The sequence below is a fragment of the Spermophilus citellus genome (genome assembly GCF_964194105.1).
Source record: "Spermophilus citellus genome assembly, chromosome: 3".
In the NCBI taxonomy this organism is placed as follows: Eukaryota; Metazoa; Chordata; class Mammalia; order Rodentia; family Sciuridae; genus Spermophilus; species Spermophilus citellus.
The window spans coordinates 138,482,687-138,503,780 of record NC_138184.1 but is presented as its reverse complement, the minus strand read 5'-3'; the positions used below and the strand labels follow the sequence as shown (position 1 = coordinate 138,503,780).

Below are 21,094 nucleotides of genomic sequence, written 5' to 3'. Positions count from 1 at the left end.
AAGAATGTATTCTATTCCTATCCCATTGGTATAAAATCTGAGCAGGAAAAAAACCCCAAAACATCCATTTTCACACATTACTGTGAAATGTCTATAGATTTTGCATCTCTTCTCCCCTTGGAGTGGACAGCAGCAAAAGCATCAATAAGCAAATCAAAGCAAATAAACATCCCCTAAAGGAAAGAATAACCACACAAACAACAAACCCAGCTTGTGGCCTTGTCTACTCTTCTTGAGGGTGAGGAGTCAGTTGGTAAAGCAGTTACTCAGAGAAGGGGAAATAGGAAGGTCATTCCTAAAGTGGAAGGAATGTAGCTGCTGCTAACATCCCCAGATGGGACATATGCTTCAGCTTTAGTCTTCTGACTCTGCCAGTTATTTCTACCCAATTTCCCATGCAGAGAATTGGCCAACTCAACCCAGCTGCAGAAAGGACTACCCACAGCCCCGCGAACACTTCCATGATGGTTTCCTCTCATAAGATCCTTAGTTAAGATACATTCCTTCAATTACAACTTATTAGTATTTTTGCCTTTCATGACTGCAATCAACTTTGTGTGGATTTTACTCTCAGAGGGCAAAAGGACTCACGTGGACACATATGTAAGTGATACAGAGATAGTCAAAGTCATCCCATGTCAAATAAGTCATTTCTTCCCAGTGTGAAGCCTAGCATTGTTCTGTAAAAATCTTAAAATAATAACAACAAGGAGATTGAAAAAGAGAGTGAATAACAAATTATTCTCTTACTTTGGAAGCCATGTTTCTATGAATGAGTTGTCATGGGTTTTGAGGAGTGTTTACCTAAAATGCAGTGGGTCTACAACTTTCCAAGCATGTGTGGACCACCAGTCCACTGTGAAGAAAGAACACAGTGATTGATTTGTTCACTGTGAGTTGAATTCCAATGAACTCAGTTGCCCAAAATCTCAAACTTACTATGTCATTGTCAGTAATGATATTGGAGTTCCTTTGGGTGTAAAATTCTCAACTATTTGTGGCACTTGGAAGAATAGTATTTGCCTGCTGTCTAGGAAAGAGATTTGTAGTTTGGAAAATTTTGCAACATGGAAAAGTCTTTGGAATCATGCTCTAAAAGTTAGACTTTGTTTGGAATTGATTTTCTCCCCTCATTTCTCTTGCTGAGTAGCTGCCCGGCTACAAGCTTGTGAGGTCAAGTTTCTTCTATACCTTGGAGAGTGTATTACAAATCATTTTATAGTTTGTTTGCCTTCTTTCAAAATGGTTATTTTAGTGTCTTAACTAGCATGAAACTTACAATTTCTTTGGTTTTGCAGATTCAATGCATCACCATTACAAGGGTAATTTATTCACTTATTAAGTATATACTGTGCCAGATAATGTGTTAGTTAATGGAGTATAAAGAAAGAGAAATTGTTTTATGTGAAAGTTGTGGTTGTCAGAATTGACACCACTTTCTCACAGAGATCCATGTTGGGAGGTCAGCCCAGGGTGTGGATATCTTAGCAGTGTGTCCCTTCTCTCCTTACCTGGTCCCCTTAGTGTCTTCTCTTCATTATGCTACTCCCAGGAAAATACACCCTGTGGCCGCCTCTTTCCTCCTTTTTCCAGATCTATTTAATTGCTCTTCTGAATCCAGCCTCTTTCTTCTAACCAAGAAATCTTCTCCGTCATTCACCTTGGAGTGAGAATGCTTCTGTTCCTTCCACTTACCACACAGTGATTTCCTTATGGGCCGCTCCGTTTATTGCTCAAGAAGCCCAGTTTTAGACCACTAGTTTATTTTACCAATAATTCTCCCTGAAGTAACTGTCCTGTGATGGTTGTGTGGGCTTCTCACTGGAAAGCTTTTTGGGCAACAATTTCTCTTCTCAGACTGTGTTCAGACTTAGCTTAAGAGTCTTACCTCTGAGTGTTTCTTCCTGAGCTCACTTCCATTACTCTAATATTTTTGCCATATGCCAATTTCACATACCAACTAGAGCCATTCTCAGTCTCTCTCACTTCACCCTCCTTTTTCCCTCTCTTCCCCTATTTCTCCTGTCCCCTCACCACCTCATCCCCCAACTTCTGAACATTTGCTCATCAGGCTAATCTTGATCTTTTAGGATAAAAGACAAAGCCTTTGAGGAGAAAAGACAATTTTCTCTTTCCAGAGGCTCATAACAGGCAAAATAAAAGACTAGCTTTGTCAGGAACCCAAGAGGGTAAATTTTTAAAAAATCAGTGGAGAGTTTTCTGTAAAAAAGACATTTCCTTTGTGGTTGCCACTCTTGGGAGACAGTGACAGTGACTAAGGGGAAGTCTCAGTGTAGAAATGCACATTGACCTGTTGTAGATGTTCCCAAGAGCTCATGCCATGAGTTACTCTTGGGCATTCCCTGGTAAATATTTCTGTCATCCACAGGAGGGCTCAGGCACTGCCAGGGGATCATCATGAGAACAGTTAAGAAAAGTTTACAACACACACAAAAGAAAGGAAAACTAGGAAAAATAGTCATTTACTTTGGGTTGAACCTTAAAAGGCTTTTCACAAAGACCTCCCTCTTGCGACCAGTGTCTCCACTCAAAACATCAGAATGGAGTTGAAAGTGTTTCTTCTTATTTAAACTTAGCTGTGCTGTGTGACATAAGCTGGCTGTCCTACATGAGACAGAAAATGCCCCCATTCAGGGTAATCTTTGGCTAGAGTGGCTCTGGGAACTATTGGGCCAGTATGCATGTTTTTAGACAAACCCTCCAACATTTTAGATAATTAGTTCAGCAAACCCAGAAGGGTCTTTGGTCATCTGCCTCCTGGAGTGAAGACAGTTTTCTTGATGAACAAGGAAGTACTGGCCTGATGATGGATGCACAAGAGGAACTTTTGTCCATGGCCTGGAAACCTCTAGTGCTGCCTCAAATGTTGAAACTCATTAGTGTTCTTGCATTGGAGGCCCCAGAGAGATGAATGGTGTAAAGATTTCCCAACAACTAAACCCCAGGAAACATGGGTCAGCAGCTCATGTCTCAGGAATAAACATAAAATAATGGAGGAGCACATGTTTGCACTAATGTAAGTATCATCCCTTGAGGAGGATGTATTCAGAAGCTATCTATTTATTGCTTTAATATCCTGATTATAATAAACAACTTGGAAATTTTCCTGTGGTATTTGGAGTTATTTATAATTTTTGGATAAAGAAACAAAAATAACATAAAGAATTATAGTCTTTGTTTCTTTCTGTTTCCACACTATAGTCATTGGATACAGGAAGCACAATTTAGAGTAATATAATTACTTTAGGAGAAGACAAAAATATAAACCTCAGAGTAGGGTGGTCAAACCAGGGGTACATGGATATTTTAAGAGCAAACTTCATTAAATTTAAAAATCCCAATCCCAACAAATAAGTGATTTATGTAATTCATACAATATTTAATGTGGTCAGATCAAAATGTAACCAAGAATTTGATAGACTTGAAGTGTTCCTTGTTAGAAGACGATGGCTGCATGTACCAAGTAAAGCTATGGACACATGGGAATTATCGGGAGATTCAGGAGTGGTTGAAATCCCTTCTCCCCTCCTTCTCCTCTAGGTTTGGAAATATCCTGGGATGGAGACAGTTTTGTAGAGGTCATGGCTGCCCCTCATCTCAAGGGCAAATTGTGTGGCCTGTGTGGCAACTACAATGGACACAAACGTGATGACTTAATTGGTGGAGATGGAAACTTCAAATTTGATGTGGATGACTTTGCTGAATCTTGGAGGGTGGAGTCCAACGAGTTCTGCAACAGACCCCAGAGGAAACCAGTTCCTGAACTGTGTCAAGGGACAGTGAAAGTAAAGCTCCGAGCCCATCGGGAATGCCAGAAGCTCAAATCTTGGGAGTTTCAGACCTGCCACTCAACAGTGGACTATGCTACTTTCTATAGGTAAGTACAATGTTCTGGGAATGGGGTGGGGTTACGGATCTAGGATAGACTTGATCTTGGAATAGAGTTTGCCAAATCTCCTGCTATGCAAAACAAGGCCTCTCAAATTCTTTCTGTTCCGTAGCCGATCTTGTCTTGAGTCAGCTTCACATGATGTCCCATTTGGGAAATTCTAGGAAGTGTTCTAGGGTGAACTTCTAGGCCACTCTGTAGTTTTGTGTGTCTACAGGTTTACGGAAAAGCTGATGACACCCCAGGGCTTTTCCAGGGTGTTAGCTTGACCCTAAGATTATGGAGGGTTTCCCAAGTTCTGGCCTAAACCACAGTGATATAGGGCAGAGATGATTTCCTCAGATGGGATCTCAAATCACTCTGGCCAGTCTGGGGGTTTGCATGAACTCTGTTATTCTAGGTCTGAGAAAGAGTTCAGGTCAGCCTCATGGCCTCGTCCAGACCAAATCTGCACAGGGAAAATAAGGAGCTTGAGGTTGGAGGAAGGAGGGGCTCTCACTAATAGTCAGTTCCATGACCTCTTTTGACTCTGTTTAGCTACCTCCTACACAATGCAACTGGCTACAAAGACATCTTGAATTTGACTTCCGTGCCACAAGATTGCGTTCGTGAGTTGATGAATTTGGCCTGGTTGTACTTCCATTTACTGCACAATTCCACAGGTTCAAGGGCTATGGCTGCCTATATATAACTTTAACCACGATGGGTGGGGCAGGAAACATGAGCCGAACACAGCCCAAAAGGCCTTGTTTAAGTGATTTGCCTGTGCCTCTTAAAATTAGGAAACTCCTGTGGTCTGCAACCACAGAGAGGTTATTTTTACTCTTTAATTGCCACCAGTTTATTTCCCCTAGCTCTCATTAAATGTGATATTTTTTAATTTGATCTTTGGACATAAAAGATAAAGCTCTATAAAGGCAGCTTAAAGTGGGGTGGAAAAAAGACTATCCCTGTCATCACAAATCCACGAACATGGCTGCATCTGCCAAACCATTTGGCTCCAAGTCATACATTTAGCTCTTTCAAGACATTTTCCTGCTATAATTTGAGTTCTCCGGATTCCCTTCTTTCTCCTCCTTGCATTCCCTCTCTACATGGGCCACATCCCTTTTCTACTGAAATCGAAGGATCTGAATGGGAGACTAAGTGAGTTAACTGCTTGGAGAAACCCGGCTTCATTTAGAATTAAACATCTTCCCTTGAAGATCTGATAGGAAGCTGTAGAGTACAGCAATTAGAGTTATGTGGTTTCCCAGAGCTTGAAACTCAGACAGGTTGTACAACCTTGAACAATTACCTGAGCTCTACAAACCTCAGTTAGCCTATCTGTGAAGTGGGGATAACAAAGGAAGCTGCCTTGAAGGGTTGCCACTCAGATTGAGTGGGACAGCCAACACGTGCTCAGCAAAGAGCCCACATATATTGAGCGCTCCCTAATACCTCACTGCTGCATCCACTAGCACTTAAATAACAAACAAGAAGAAGGCCTCTTCTGGAAGCTCTTCCATTACACTCATAGATTTGGATTGGATTCTTCTCTGTTTAAAATAGAATGGAAAGGTTTTGCTTCTCCCAGAGCTTCCGTTGTCTACCATTTGGGTTTTTATCCCATTTCAGAAGATTGTCATGAAACAAAAATTGGAGAGCAGGCCTGCAGAGATTAGTCCCTTTTTCCAAATTTCTATTGCTTTGGCATTTGGTGATTTAATTAGTGCTATGATCCTTGGACTACAGCAAGAATATGATGAATGTCTTGGCAAAAGTTGTGAGAAGCGATAACTTTGACATGCATGAGCAAAGAGGATGGCGGTCACTTCTGCCCTTTAAAGGTGCCACAAAAACTACAGATACACAGTGGAAATTGCTCATACGAGTTAGGGGCTTGATGCTCAGTTTGGGAAGCTCCTGAGCAAGCTCTTGGGATTTAGTGCATGTAGGCTCAGAGGTTGGGATGTGGGCTTGTGCTGTGCTCATCGGTGGCACCTGGCACCGTGTAGCAGCAGAGTGTCCTCCAAAGCCTGCCACCCTTTCCTGGGAAGGATAGAGGCACTCAGGAAGGGAGAACTAGACTGCAGGGCAGTTCTGTCTCCCATATACCCTGCTGCTGATCTCAGTCTCCAATAAAACAATGCTTTCTCAAGCATTTTGAAGTGAGGTGGCTCACATTGGGCAGACCCTGGAATTTTCTCCTTTCTTCCAAACACTTATGCAGCAGGAGAAGAAAACAAACAGGGTGCTGTATAGAAAGGTGATTCTCTTCTCAAGGGAGCTCCAGGAGGATCAAATATCTGGGATTCTAGGGTCACTTTTTATGAAGCAATGAATTGAGAAGGAGCCCCTGGTTAAACCAGACTGGACCCAATTCCAAGTCTGCTGCTTTCAATTTGTGTGACCCTGAGGCTCAGCTGAGTTCCAGATCTTTTATCTATAGCATCTGTGTGACAGTGACTACATGGTAGGACTATTGCTTTGATGGCTGGAGTCCATGGACAGTGCGCTGTTGGTGCTTGGGTGCCATTGTCCTGCACTCCTGTCTTCCAAGGACAAATTCAAACCCCTCACCCCAGCCACTTACATTTCTGCTTGTTGACCTCTCCCACTTTCATCATGGACAACTGATCTGTGTGACCCTGATGCTTTGTATGACTCTGACCCAAAGAAAAAACATGACATCACAGACATGTACATTTTTGCTCATGTATTTAAAATAATTGACGAAATTTATAAAAGGAATCTGAAAATATACTCAGGACCATGGCTGAGATATATTTTTTCTCAGTCCTTACAGGACTAAAGAATATTATCTTGATATCATGAACAGACATATACATAGGTAATCTTGGAATTTGATTCCTTTTATTCCCCCCCCATCCTTCAAAGAAATGTCTATATTTTTCTTTAAGGACAAAGAATAAAGTAGTTAAACATATTCATACAACTTTTCAAGCCGTTTGTGTTTGCAACAGAGAGAAGGGAGGCAGTAAGGAGGGTATTTCTGTGTACAAATATTACAGATTTGGGGTTTCCTTAATCAGATGACACATTCCACTAGGCAAATTCTATTACAAATATAACACTTTTTATAGAATCAAGATCATAATTCAGATTCCTCTGAGTTAGAGTTCACTTTTGAAATGTCTAGAGTTTGTAACTCTTATTTTGGTCTTTTATACAATTCAACATTTTTAAATAGAAAACTGGCCATTGTATAAATACTTGAAAAACTACCATTTGTCAGTGAATAAGAAATGGTTACAGGTGAGTCAATAGCTTTTTTTTTTTTTTTTCAGGAACTTTTAAAGATTTGCTGACTTTTAAAATTTGCATATCGGTTTGACCCCTTGACTAATTTGGTATAAAAACATGACATGACCAAGTTATTTGTAATCAGAATAATTTCCTTTAATTAACCCATTGATTCTGTGGGGGTGCAAAATAATTTAGTAATGAATCACATAAAAATGCTGACTTTGTTGATAGCATGTTTTAAGTCTCAGCTTTGCTAATTGCCTTTTCCTTCAGTTAAATAATCCCCTTTAGCAATTTTGTTTTCATTCTTCTTTATTGGTGTGCTATGGGAAATTCCTGCTGGCTACAGGGATAGGATACTATGGCTATATTAATGTGAAGTCATTTGGATGATATATGATTGACTTGCAGGCTCCTCTGAGGAGAAAGTGTTGATGGTGTTCATGTCTCTTTTCTCATTTCTCATTTTCCTTTCCCTCCCCGAGTCTCATATTGCTTCTCCTTTGTGTCCTAGTTGCCAACTGAGGAGTCTAAAAGGGATTGAGATCCTCAGGAGCCAATATCAAACCCATCTGCCTGCTTCTGCCTTAGGCCCAAGGCACAGAGGCTGGGAGGTGGCTGGTGCTGTGTGGGCCAAGGTGGGGACCTGGAGGGCCTTCTATTCCTTGTGCTTGCAAAGCACCAGCTTTGGGCTTTCTGCCTAACTCAAATGCACATCTCAGATGACACAGTTCCAACTGAGTATACCCTGCCAGTAAAGCAGGACTCTTAAGTCAAGGCAGGACCACATTGCAGAGAAGTCAGGACAGTGAAGGCAGAGTGTGGTGAAGCCCAGACGTTCAGACTGCCGGCCTCTCCGCACTGCTATCCTCCCGCACTCTCCTTAATGGGTTGTAATTCACCAGAGCAACAATTCTGTTCACTTGTTCGGTTTGGGAAAGTGTCTGGGGATTCCCAGTCTAGGAAATGTTCTTTTCTTTCCATGCAGTGGTTTTTACAGCTGTAAGGAATTGAAGTGATGCCAGAGGATTCACAGATGTGTCCTTTCCTGCTGAGGTACAGGGAGGTAGGAGACAGGAGGTAGCAGAGGAGAACATTGGAATAGGGACAGCACAACGGTGTTGGATATACTGGGATCCTGGGACTGCCAGTGGCTTTCTTCCAGGGGAAGATCACAGCCTTCCTGAATAACCCACTCTGTGTTCCCTGTGAAGGAAGCTAATCATTTATTGTAAAGCAAGAGGAGAAGATCCAGGCAAGGAGTGCAGACTTTCTGTGCCTGTGTGAGAGAATCAAAACTTACTGCTGTTCTCTAATTAAAATCGAGTCAATTGACTTCAAAGAAGGACATGGTTGGAACATATTTGTTTACTCTTTTAATTACCTCGTTGAGACCAACCTCCACTAGAACTAGAGTTCTAAATCAAATGAAGTGTTTATTCTAAAATGTGACATTATGGGTCTTACTTTTTATTTTTCCTTTGGCTGACTCAGCTTTTAAGACAAGTTGTCACCCTGAATCTGTAATGAAGGTATGCTGACACCAGGTGGCAGTAGACACCTCAGGTGTTCCACCTACCAGACTTCAGCTCTTAGAAGTTCAGTTTTAAAGTTCAAAATATCCTCTCTACTAGTTAGTGCTTTCTCTTTCTTTTTTTAATATTTATTTTTTAGTTGTAGCTGGACATAATACCTTTATTTTATTTATTTATTTATTTTTATGTGATGCTTAGGATTGAACCCAAGACCTCACAGGTACTAGGAGAGTAATCTACTGCTAAGCCACAACCCCAGCCCAGCATTTTCTCTTTCAATTCTCTCTCTCACTCTCAACTTATACCTTAAGCTACTCCTTTGACTATCTAAATACACAATATATGTTTCTGCATCTGGGTTGGTCATTCTCCTGTCTTCCTGATAGTCCTTGTTTTCTGCATTGATCTAAGCTGAAGACACAATTCCAATTTTATTCCAGGCCTCTGTGAATGCTCTTTCTTTAGTTTGTTACTTTCTCTGATAATGTTTGTCATTACTTAGCACATATCCTATGTTGTATTGTTACTGCCTTTCTCCAGCATTGATTTTAGGTTCCCTGAGAAATGGAGGATGTCTTTTCTTTTTCTACTCTTCACAGTTCATGCAACACTACCCCTGGAAGAGCTGCTCTTCCCAGCCAGCCTCATAGCTGCATCCTCTAGGATTCTACTTGTGGTTTTTGCTGGTCCCCATTCTGGGCTGACCTCAGGTCTTCAACTTCATGCTCAACTATACACTTATAATTGGAATGTACACAAGTCTCTGTCTTTTCAGGGAGTTGACTGGTCAGAGTCAGCAGGGCCTCTGGGTCATCTTTAATGCTACAAAAACTAAACACTTCTCACTGGATGAATCTATACTGTGTCTGCCCATGGCAGACCAGGTGGTACTTCTGAGTCTCAGTGTCTGCCTCTGCCTGTCACAATTTACTTGTAAGCCACTTGGACTTTCTGGCTCCAGTTCTATCCTCCTCCTCCACTGGTGTTTGGCCTTGATATCATCATCATTTTGACCCAGAGATATTTTTGCCTGGCTTTTCTCAGGTAATCTTAATACCTCAAATTAACTTTCTCTCATGGCAGCACAACAGCTGTTCCTCTGAAGAGGTGATCTTGCCAAGTCCAGCTGGTCTTCTTTTCTGGTGTTACTTGGCATTCCCACAGAGAAGTCACATCACGTTCCTTGTCATTGAATTTATTTATTTATTTATTTTTGCCAGGTCGGACCCAAAGCCTTGAGATAGTTTCCTTTCAACCTTTCGTTCAACTCTACCTCAGCCACAGGGTAGAGTTTTCCCTGTTGGATCCACCAAACTGACCAAGAGAAAGGTCTTAACTTGTTTATAAGCTGCCTGGAGTTTAGCTCCAAGGGGCCATCCTGGTTAGTTCAGTTTCCTTAGAGACAAAGTAGAAAAAAAAGTGTGAATACTCAGAAAAATGTGAAGATGCTTAGAACGTCATTTTACCCAAATCTACAATCTTGTCATGTTTAATTTTTCATATTGAAGAGACAAATACTATTCCTAAAAGAAGAAGAAATGAAGAAAACTGCCCCTGTCTTAAAAGACAGGCTAACCTAAGGGGAGAGATTGAATCAACTGGCAGCTAGAGACAGAGAGAGCCCAGTCCACACAAGGCCACCCTCACTTTGGCATCATCTAACCATCCTCAGGGGCAATAATGTCCCTAGAACAAACCAAAAGGTATCACACTCATGGGGACAATTTAACATAGGAAAGGATTCAGATTAAAATATAAAGGGACACATAGGATAGACGGTCCTGGAAGTACCCAAATGTAGAGCTTTTCTGTTCTTTCCCCATCGCATCCTGGACTGGTGTTAACTCCTTTCAGCCACAGTATGTGGCCATTTTCACTGGGTATTTCCAACCAGGAAGCTAGCCCAAGTCGAGTTCCTGTTAGGACTTGGTCACATGCTGCCCTTGTGGCTGACCTATGGTCTCCAGCCCTTATGAGAAGCCTAGTGGGTAATGCCTTTGGACTCCAATTTCTTTGAAGGTTGGAACTGTTATTGCATGGCCCAAAGCTTCCATCCTAAATCCCACTGATAAACTCTGGTGATCACAGTGCTCAGGCCAAAAAAAAAAAAAAAAAAAAAGTCACTGTCAAGTGAAACATTCCAAGGGCCTAAGGATCACCTCTCAGTACTCAAAGGCAAAGACCAGACTCTTTGGGCAAGGTTAATTTTTCACATATAACCTTCCTAGCTCAAGGTCAAATGCGATTTCAATTTGATTGTATAATTTTAGCTTGAGTTTATTTTAAGCATAAACATTCTAGAATCCTGTGGCGTTTCTCCTCAGAAAATTACCTTCCGAGATGCAATTAGATGAGGCTTTTGAACAGAGATTTGAATGAGTGTCATTGTAGCAGGTAAAACACTAATTATTTTGTAGCATCTCTCTTGGCTGCTTAGGGAACTCCTTGATTACTTCTTAGTAAGCAGGAGGCAGTATGTATGTAACTTCATTATCGTTTCATTATTTATGGGTATAAAGCCCTTTGCTTCTGTGAGAATGAGCCTGACATGAGTAATGATTTCCGCATTTCACTGTGGATCTAATCAAGACACCAAGAGGTGAAAGGACTCATTCCAGGCCCCCTGAGGAGCCCGAGCAGCTAGCCTGACAGAAACACCTGGTCTGGTTCTGTTAGAGAATGTGGCAGGGCTGTCACATATGGCTGCTTTTGTATCTTGTTATTGTCCACCCAGGTTTTCACATGTCCTGCTTCTGTCGTGAGCTTCCGAGAACTATATTAATTAAATTGCTTCTTTCTACAGCTTTCCATGAAACACCAGCTATGTGTCAGGTACTATGGTGAGAGGGTGGTGAGTGGGGACTAAACAAGGGAGACAAAGCTCTTCCCTCAGAGAACTCATAGCTATAATGAGAAATGAGGCTATTTCCAATGGCAGGAAGTGTAATGGAGGAAATAGAATAATATAATAGGTGTCACCGGGGTCTGTCCACTTTGAGTTAGGTGAACAGGAAGAGCCTTTTTGGGGAACTCTCTTGTGAGTGGGGCCCACCAACCATGAGAGGAGCTGGTGAGGAGGTCCATGGAGGGCATGGGAAGTAGGCCCCATGCTGGAAAGGACAAGGCCTGTTTTAAGTCCAGGAAGGAGGCTGCCATGGCTGGTGCTTTTAGAAAGTGAGATGCAGTACGGTACCCAGTGAGTATGGTGGGGTGTCAAGGAGGCTCTGCAACCAGGCTGTGGGCCAGGTCATCTTCTGAGCTCCCCCATTTATATGTCATTGCTGTTGGGCAGGTGAGTTCACATGTGACACCCAGGACGGATGTCCTGTGTGTCAGGGGGGAATGGTGGAGTGTCTCCCATGTGGCCAGATGGTTTGAGGTAAGGACTGCAATAGGTGCTCCCTGTAAGGGACTCATCCAGACCTGGCACAGGATTATGCTCAGTCAAGCTAGTTTTATTATTAGTATCATTTCACTGCACTGCATTATAAACCTACTTTGTGTGGAACTTGCCTGCAGAGTGACCTGTGCCATCTGGTGCTAGCACTTGAAGAAGTGTTTTTCTTTTATTTTACATGGTCATTTGTAGACCATCTGGAAGAGCTTCTTCCTATCTTGTTTAGAAATTGATACTTTTTCCTAAAACAAAACAAAACAAAACCAGACACCACTTTGGAATTAATTAAAATTTCCACAGTGTGCTTTTCATAAATTATTTGAGCTGGATGAGAAGGTGCAAAAGGGATAATTAATTCTGAAAGATGAATTTGAACTTAAAAAATAATATATTTGTCCTCTCTGTGCTCTACAGAGTGGAAATCTAGATGAGAAAGTCATGTGTCTTGATTTGGTTTTTATTGGGACCCAGGGTATAGGAAAATAATGTTGGACATATTTTAACTTTTTGATGCCAGTTTTCTTTTTCCTTTTTTTTCTTTTAAATTAATGACATGAGCTTCATTTAACCTTTACATAGTAACTCAAGGGTAATATTGGGGTAGGCAATATTACCTGCAGGTAGGCAAGTCTTTCCTGGTGGACACTTGATGAAGAAGAAGCTCTGAGCTCAATTTGGTATTAGATTTTTTGTATTGGCTTAAGTCTTCTTGTTATAGCTTTCTCTGTCCTATTTTATTCTCTTGTTTAGACAGAGAAAGTCATGTTATCTAATGTTGTTAGTAAAATTATTATTAAAAGTTTCTCAAAGAAGACCCAAGGTTATTAGGAGAAAAGTTCTTAGGAATTTTAGTCCTTGGACTGTCCTCCTTTCCTGTTCTCAGTGGTTATCAGACAACTCAGAGCCAAGTTTGTGAACCTTTTCTATCAAGTGTATACAAGTTTAAGGCATGGGTTTTATTTTAAAATTAATCTCAAGTCTGGTTTCATTTTTCTCTTTCCTGTTTTCTTCATTCACTAGATTTCATTGTATTTTATTCTGCATGTAGTTTTGCAAGCTAACTTAAATCTTTCCTGGAACCAGTTAAGGAATAAGTGACAGTGGTCAAGAGCAAGGGATCTAATCTCTCTCTGCTTCCATTATTTTTTTCATTGTGAAGTGGAGATAATATCTTTACCCAAGAGCTTCTCATGAGACTAGATGAGGTTTCTCTTGTATATCCCAGACACAGTGACAAGGAGTCTATTGCCACTGGCCACATGGTCAAGAATTCACTTCTGAGCCTGTGGTTTCAGCTTGCCCTTTGGAAAGTCAAGATGCACAGTGGGGTGCCAGACTCCTCAGAATCAGGAGCACCTGGGGATGGGTGTCCTCAGTGGCAGCCCTGTGTGGGCTGGTTTCCATCAAGCCACATACAGATTGGTTGGGACTTTGATGTGTTATGAGTCCAGCATCATGACTCAGTGAAACCACATGGTCAGACACAGCGTCTTGTGAAATCAGCTGGTATTCTGGCAGCATCATATGCTTCTCAAAGTAGGCATGCTGGACCCTGTGCTATCTGGGAGTATGTCAGGGATCCAGGACAGGGCTCAGATCTGGACTGGGTTTGAAGGCCACCAGGACTCTCTTCATTTCCCAATCAAGTTGACCAAAGTTAGACTCTGTGGGGCATATGCCAAAGTCAGGGCTGAGGGGAGGTGTTTGCATTCCTGGATTCTCCGACACAGTTCTCAGTTTACATGGAACTCTAAGATTCAGTCTCATCTCCCCTCTGATTTGGTAAGTCAGAGGAGCAGCAGGGATGTGGATGCTGAACTGTCCACATCACTCGCACACACAGATGGGCTGTGGTGCTGCTAAATACCAAGTATTCATAAGTGTGCATATCTTTAAAAAAGAAAAAAAATAGACTTGGAGGTTAGCAATTTTATTGGGAAAGAAAGTGCTGAGAAAATTATATTATTGGATCCACAGACCTCTTTTCTAGGTTAATGGTCAATTATTCATGTCTAACAGGTAATCAATCAATCAGTAATAAATTACAGTAGGTATATATTACCTCTTATGAAAAAGAATGTGCATAGGCTCTTCTGTTGTTGTGATTGATTGATTACACCATTACAACAGGCGCTGTTCAAGGTGCTGGAGACACGGCAGTGAATCAGATAAAGGAGTCCTGAGGCTTCAGGAGCTAGCAAGTCAGGCAAGTGAATAAGAAAGATGAGGGACCTGGAGTGTCGACAAGGAGGAATAGTTTCTGATGGAGGATGTGCTGGGTGCTCTGACAACCCATACTGTGATAAGGGGGTGGCTTCCTGGAGGAGGTGGCATGATTAATCAACAGAAAAAAAAAAAAAGAAATTCTGTGGGGTGTGCCACTGACGTCAAGTTTTGTGAACAGTAAATCAGAGGCAGAAGCTAAGTCATTATGGATTTACACCCCAAGTTTATCAGACACAATGGGGCATAACTTTCACCCTTACCTGAGAGCAGGTCATACTGAGCAGTGGTTCAGTAAAGCTCAAGACTGTTGATTTATCATTTATTTCTCAATAGTTTTAAAATTACCTATTGCATATTCCACATGTTCTTTCACAAGAATCAGAATCACCTACAGAGCTGATTCAGTGGGCCTAAATGAGCCTGGAAAATTTGCATTTCTAACTAATCCTGGGCAGCGGAGCACATCCTATCCTGAGAACCATTGCCTCAGGTGGACGGATTACTAGAAAAATCTATCTAGGTTCCTGTAGGGACTTAATTCTCTGAATCTTTGTTTTTGCAAAGATGTTTATTTCACTGATGGGGTATAGTTTTCTTTGGTCCCTATATCATCTGTCTCCAAGTGGAATCTAGAGTGAGTCCATGAGTAAGGGGGACAAAGGATATGTCTACCTAGACCAAAGTGGTAATTTCTTGGTGTGTAGTTTAAATTATAGGGCATAGAGTCAAACTCTTTATGTCAAGAAAGAAAGAAGGAAGGAAGGAAGGAAGGAAGGAAGGAAGGAAGGAAGGAAGGAAGGAAAGAAAAGGAATCTTACTACTTCCTAGTGACTTGCTTAGCTGGGTCATTTGTGAGTGAGAATTAGAATCCAGAGTCAGTTTTCCTGGTCACAGAGATACTTCCCACAGTAAGGGCTACATTTAGATGAATTACCCAGGACCTTGCAAGAGAAGGGGAGAAAACACTGGATACAATGCAGCTTTGTTGATGGACGGAGTTGAAACCCAGCATTCCTGTGCAGAGGCTCAGCTGTCAGGACCCTCTCCTCCCCCATATGCAGGATGGGGAGGCCCAAAGCTAGGAGCGCAGACCTGTGCACCCAAAACAGCCAACAGGATGTGTCTGTAAAACTCCGTTTCCTTTTTATGGGCGTCAGGCTTTTAAAGAGTTTGGTCAATGGGCACCGAGAGTAGAGAAATAAATACTTTGCAAGGAAATCGGGAAATCTGGTGACAATACTGGAATTAATAATTCTTTTAACATGAAAGAGCTGTTCTTTATGATCTTTACCGTCTTACCTAGTGTTAGGAATTTAAAGAGAGGGGACGAGCTGGTTTCTTCATTGCCTCCCTAGCAAATGGCCCATGTGTGAGTACGAAGGTAGGATGCACTTGAGCTGCACATGGGCCAGAAGAACTTTTAGAAACCCTGAAAGCTTTTCCATATGAAAAGGAAACCAGGAAATTAGAGTCTTCATTTTGTCTTTGTGATCAAAGCCAGGGAGGAAAGATATTAAGCAGATACTGACCCGAAGTTTTGTAGCCACGGTGAGGATTTATTGACCTGGATAGAAAACTTGGACTGTGGGAAGTCTGAGGTCGGTATTTTACTCCAGGAGAAAAGAGATCAGATGTTAACTCAAAATGGAGGCCTGTGGGTCCACTGCCCTTGGAAGTGGGAAGTAATAGCAATTATTAGTTGAGTGTGTATTAAGTGCCTGCATTTGGAGGAAGTCTAATAAGACTCTATGGTGTTAATAAGAATGGACAAACTGTCACCGATGAGGTAGTAAGAAAAAGTGCATGTTTTCCAGTTTTCACTCTGTGCCAGGGGACAGGTAAGTGCTGTACCTACACAAATTGATTTCTTCATGTGAATCAGGAAACTCAGCTCAAAGGTGTTAATAATGTTGTCCAATAGCCAGGCAAAAAAGAAGCAAAGCCAGGATTGAAATCAAATGTTTGGTGACCCAGAGATTATGATTTTGACCAGTATCACCATAATCTGATAATAGTTCCTCTTGAACCAATCTCTGATGCTAGCTTTCCCAATTTCTAAACTGAGCTAAAATGCTTGGACTTTGCAAATATTTCACATACTACTATTTATTTTGTGAAGTATTCTCTAGAAGGTTTTTCCCAACCAAATTTGCTGTTCAGACATTACAAATAATGTGCTGTGGTTTATGTTGGTTGAATTTTAAATAAATGTATGTAAATTAAACAAATTTCATTTCATCCTATTGGTCTTTTAAAGACAAATAGAGAATATGGATTTGAAAATCATGGCCTTTCTCAAATTGCACATTTTTTTTCTGTTCCACATTATTAATTCTAGAGGTAATACACACTAATGACTGACATAGCTCTGGAAGATAAAGCTTACCATGGAACTGGGATCTGTAATTCTAATGCTGTATATTTTAAAATTGTGTCCTGTTTTTTCACCTTAAAGACTGCTTAAAATTTTTTAAATTTCTTATGCTTTAGAAATTTCTACAGAAAGAAAGTAACTTTTAAATTTCACATATTAAGTATAATGTTTGCAATTGATGTGATACTGTGACTTAATGATTCTTTTTAAAAAATATTTATTTTTAAGTTGTACACAATACCTTTATTTTGTTTATTTATTTTTATGTGGTGTTGAGGATCGAACCCAGGGCCTCACACATGCCAGGCAAGCGCTCTACCACTGAGCTACCACCCCAGCCCAGACTTAGTGATTCTTAACTTTAGGGAGCCCACCATCTATTTTAAGATTCTGAAGAAAGCTGAGACTCATTTTCCTGGAAGAGTGACCATACCTGGGTACATACAATAAGGGGTTCTCTGTCTCAGGGTTAGTAGAGACTGGGGTAAGAAACCCTGCTCCCTCCCTTACACCCCCTCTTTCTTCTACTCCTCAATAATTATGTTTTGAGCCCTGTTCAATTCCAGGTGCTGTGCTGTGTGTTAGTGGTGAGCGAAATAGACATGGTTCCTGTGTTCGTGAAGTTAATAATCTAGTGTGTGAGGAAGACATTAACCCCAAAATCAATCCCCACAAATAAAAGTGTATATGCTGTAGTATGCATGTGCCATAAAGGAAAAGTTTGGTGTATAAGATCATTTTTAAGGAAATCAGACCCAGTATGTGCAGTGTGGGGTGAGGCAGAGGCAGATTGGTCAGGAAAGCTCCCCTATGAGGAAATGATGTTTGAGATGAAATCAAAAGGTTAGTTAGATTGGAGTGAACCAGTTTAAGGGATAGGAGGGAGGGGCCTTTAGCAGGGTATGTTGTGCCATGTTAATGAGCCTCTGAAATGCTGATGCAGTCTACCTGTGCTACCTGTGTGGTGACTGTCCGATAGAGCTCGGTGTGCTTCCTAAGCTTCTCTAATGCTTTCCATTGTGTAGACTCTCCTGGCCAATGACTAATTCATGCTATGGCTCAAATCACATTGAGTCCCAAGATAAGTCCCTCTTATGGAGCTTCAAAGTTGAGTTTTCTCTTTGCTCTCAAAGGGATTCAAAAATATAGTAGTCTTACTTATCTGCAGGGAATACCTTCCAAGATCCCCAGCAGATGACTGAAACCACAGATCTTTCTGAATCCTGTATACTCTTATGTTTTTTTTTTCCTGTATTTCCTGTACATGGAATGAGCTTTTTCTGACCTTCCAAGTTTTATGCCCAGATGACTTCTTTGCATCACTTATCTTGCATTTTGGGGCTGTTGCTTGTACACAATCACTGTAATAATGCAGCAGTCTGATAACCAAGATGGCTAGTAAGTGACTAAGGGTGAGCAGTATGTGCACTGTGGATGTGGTCTTGGGTGGGATGGAGTGGACAGCATGGGATTTCGTCACACTACTCAGAAACTGTGCAGTTAAGAACTTCTTGTGAATTTTTTTTCTGGAATTTTCCATTTCATCTTTTTGTACCACCTTGGAATAAGGGGAACTAAAACCATGTAAAGGAACACTGTAGATCCATGGGGCTACTATATTGAGACTGTTCCATCTGGGGCAATGACCTCAGGTTCCAACAACTGTTCCAGTTTTTTGTTTTGTTTTGTTTTGTTTTTACTTGCTATGGTATTCTTGGAGTCAGGGCTATGTTCTTTTTCAGAATGCATCTGGGATGATGAGGACACAGTTGCTATTCATACCTCATGCATAGAGATACATGCCCAGCCACAGTCACACACCCAGCATCCATTCTCTAATGCACATTTGTCACTACACCAGCATGATATTTAGATTCAAAATGCCACTGTTGGATCAGCAATGGGAGTTCGCTAGAAATGCAAAATCTCAGTCTGCAACCTAGATCTTTGAATCAGAATCTGCAGTTTTGACAAGGTTCCTGGGTGATTTGTGTATGCATTAATGTTTGAGTGGTGCTGGTTGGGTCATCTCCATTTCCATTCTGGCTTCATCTGTACTGTTGAATAGTTTAGTCCAAAACCTTCCATTTAAGTCTTGATAGCACATTGACAGCTTTGGATTTTTATATTTTAATAGAATCATCATCATTTTTTTTCCAAACAGGGAAAAAGAGTCCAGGTAACTGTTCTGTGAGACAGTTGGAATTTGACTCTAATGTACACCAGATGGGCATGCTTGCATGGTGCCAAAGGTATACCACCACACTTGTGCAGACATATTTCCATCCCTTCATGGGCTGGTCACCCATTTGCCACTCACATTTCTTCATTACTTACATTGGATGGCATGTGTCTTAATAGAATTTTTAAAATAAATGATTGGCAATGCAGAAATTGGGCAAGGCAAGGGAATTATGCACTAATCAGTGAAATTGCTCATATTTAAAAGTTATTAGGTTGCTTGTATTTGCTTCATGCTTGAGCTTTGCAAAGCTCTTCACAGATATTGAGCCATGACATGCCAGTGAAGGGCAGCCCCAGGCACCAGCCCTCTCAGGTACTGGCCTTCACTCTCCTCTTGGACCCATTCATCCCACCCTCTGATTCCTGATTTCTATCCTTCAATTCTTCATAACTATGACCAGTCATCTGACCACCCATTTTGTTCCATATTCTTGGTCTTAGCATCACCCACAGCAATGGGTAAAAGGTCTTTGCCTCACCAGTCCCAGGCTCATGGCTCCTCAGGTGGAGAATCACACTTGGGACAGGATGCAACAGAAATCCATGTATTCATGCGGCACAATCATTTTCCTTTGTAATTTGATAGCATCCTTTATTTCTCAAGTTTAACTGTTACATGCGCTTCTGCTTACTTTGTATTGATTAAGTCTCTGTTTTGGTTGCTTATGATGATAACCCAGATTAAAGTGGATTAAGTTATAAAACTCACATACCCAAAAAAAGCCAGGGTGGATTTCACAAGTGCTCTGATTCCTTGTTTCAGTGGGTCCCCTGAGTTGGTATTTCCTCCAGTTCTTGCATCTGTTTATTCTGGGTTGGCTCTAGTGCTACCCAGGCTCTCAGTCTTCCTGCCAGTTCTGCATGATAACAGCTTCAGACAAATTATGCAGGCTGGGGCCAGTGTCTTCTTCCCCAGACCCCATTGGGTCTCATCTCCTCATTGGTTCTGACTGGGTTTTGTGGCCATCTTTAAATCAGTCACCATGGTTGGGAGGTACCATGAGTTTCTTTGTTGAGACATGTGGTTCTCAAACTGTAGTGGGCATCAGACTCCTCTGGAGGGTCTGTGAAGGCCCGGATTGCTGGTTCTACATGCAGAGTTTCTGATTCAGCAGGTGTAAGGTGGGTTCTGAGAATTTCTCACAAGTTCTCAGGTGATGCCAATGCTGTGGTTCTGAGGACCATTCTTTGAGAACCACTGGTTTAGACCAGTCAAGGCTCATCATAACCACTCATACACAGAGCAGCGTATGGGGGTCTTCCCCAGGTAATTCTAGGTGCACTTTTGCCTGAAGAAGGGAGAATGGACCTCTCCACTCCTTCCTGTGTTCCACTAGTTGTGCTCTGAATTAACTACAACTCCTGCTAATATGTACCAGGTGGTCTGTTAGGCTCAGGGGACACAGTAGTGATCACAAGACAAAGTTTGTGTTCCCCTGGCCTGGTAAGGTGGTGTGGATGAATGACAGCAAGAAAACACACACACTATATATGAGGTGATTTCACCTAGAATGACACTGGGGTCAGGGAGCTGTTTCACACAATGTGGCCAGGAAGATCTATCCATTAAGGGAACATTCAAGCTGGTACCTGAAGGGAGTGAAGGAATTATATGGGCTCAAATACAGAAAAAAAAAAAAAATGCTTTTTAAGCAGAGTGCAAAAAAACTTGGAGAGTTTGAGGAATGACAAAAGTCTACCATGTCTGGTCCAGAAGGATTGAGGAGGGTAGTGAGGAGAAGATATAGGCTTTGTAGATGGTGGTAAGGGTGCTGGATTTTACTATGAGAGATACAAGAGCAACATGGCCAGGGGGAGATATTTGAAATAGGATGAAATAAATATGGATGAAGAGAGTGTGAACTGTGCCCTTATATTCAATTAATGTCCAATTACTAAAGAGCCAGCCCAGGGATCTATGAGGTCCTGGCATCTTTGCTCCCTGCCCCACATGTTTTCAGTAACCATATGTTTTGAAGCTACATATTTTACAAAGAGGAATATGTTACTCTTATGTCTTCAGTCAGTGCCTCTCGATCCTAGTCTGGGTTCCTTTCTAGTTAAGTCTAACATAAGATTATTTTCCTGCATATTTAAAATGAGTGGTTCCCTCAGCATCATATGAACTTGAAGTTCAGCCATTTCTTTTATTCCTCCTG

General features: G+C 41.4%; 1 protein-coding gene across 5 annotated transcripts in view; it reads left to right on the top strand.

Moving 5' to 3' along the window:
• Positions 1 to 21,094, top strand: part of BMPER (BMP binding endothelial regulator) — a 251,580-nt gene that overhangs the window by 172,175 nt on the left and 58,311 nt on the right. For all 5 annotated transcript variants that reach the window (XM_081284713.1, XM_081284712.1, XM_081284711.1 and 2 more), the window contains one exon: positions 3,562 to 3,898. In XM_081284713.1, the coding sequence (XP_081140839.1) occupies positions 3,562 to 3,898 (337 nt within the window). The remainder of the gene's footprint in view (positions 1 to 3,561; positions 3,899 to 21,094) is intronic.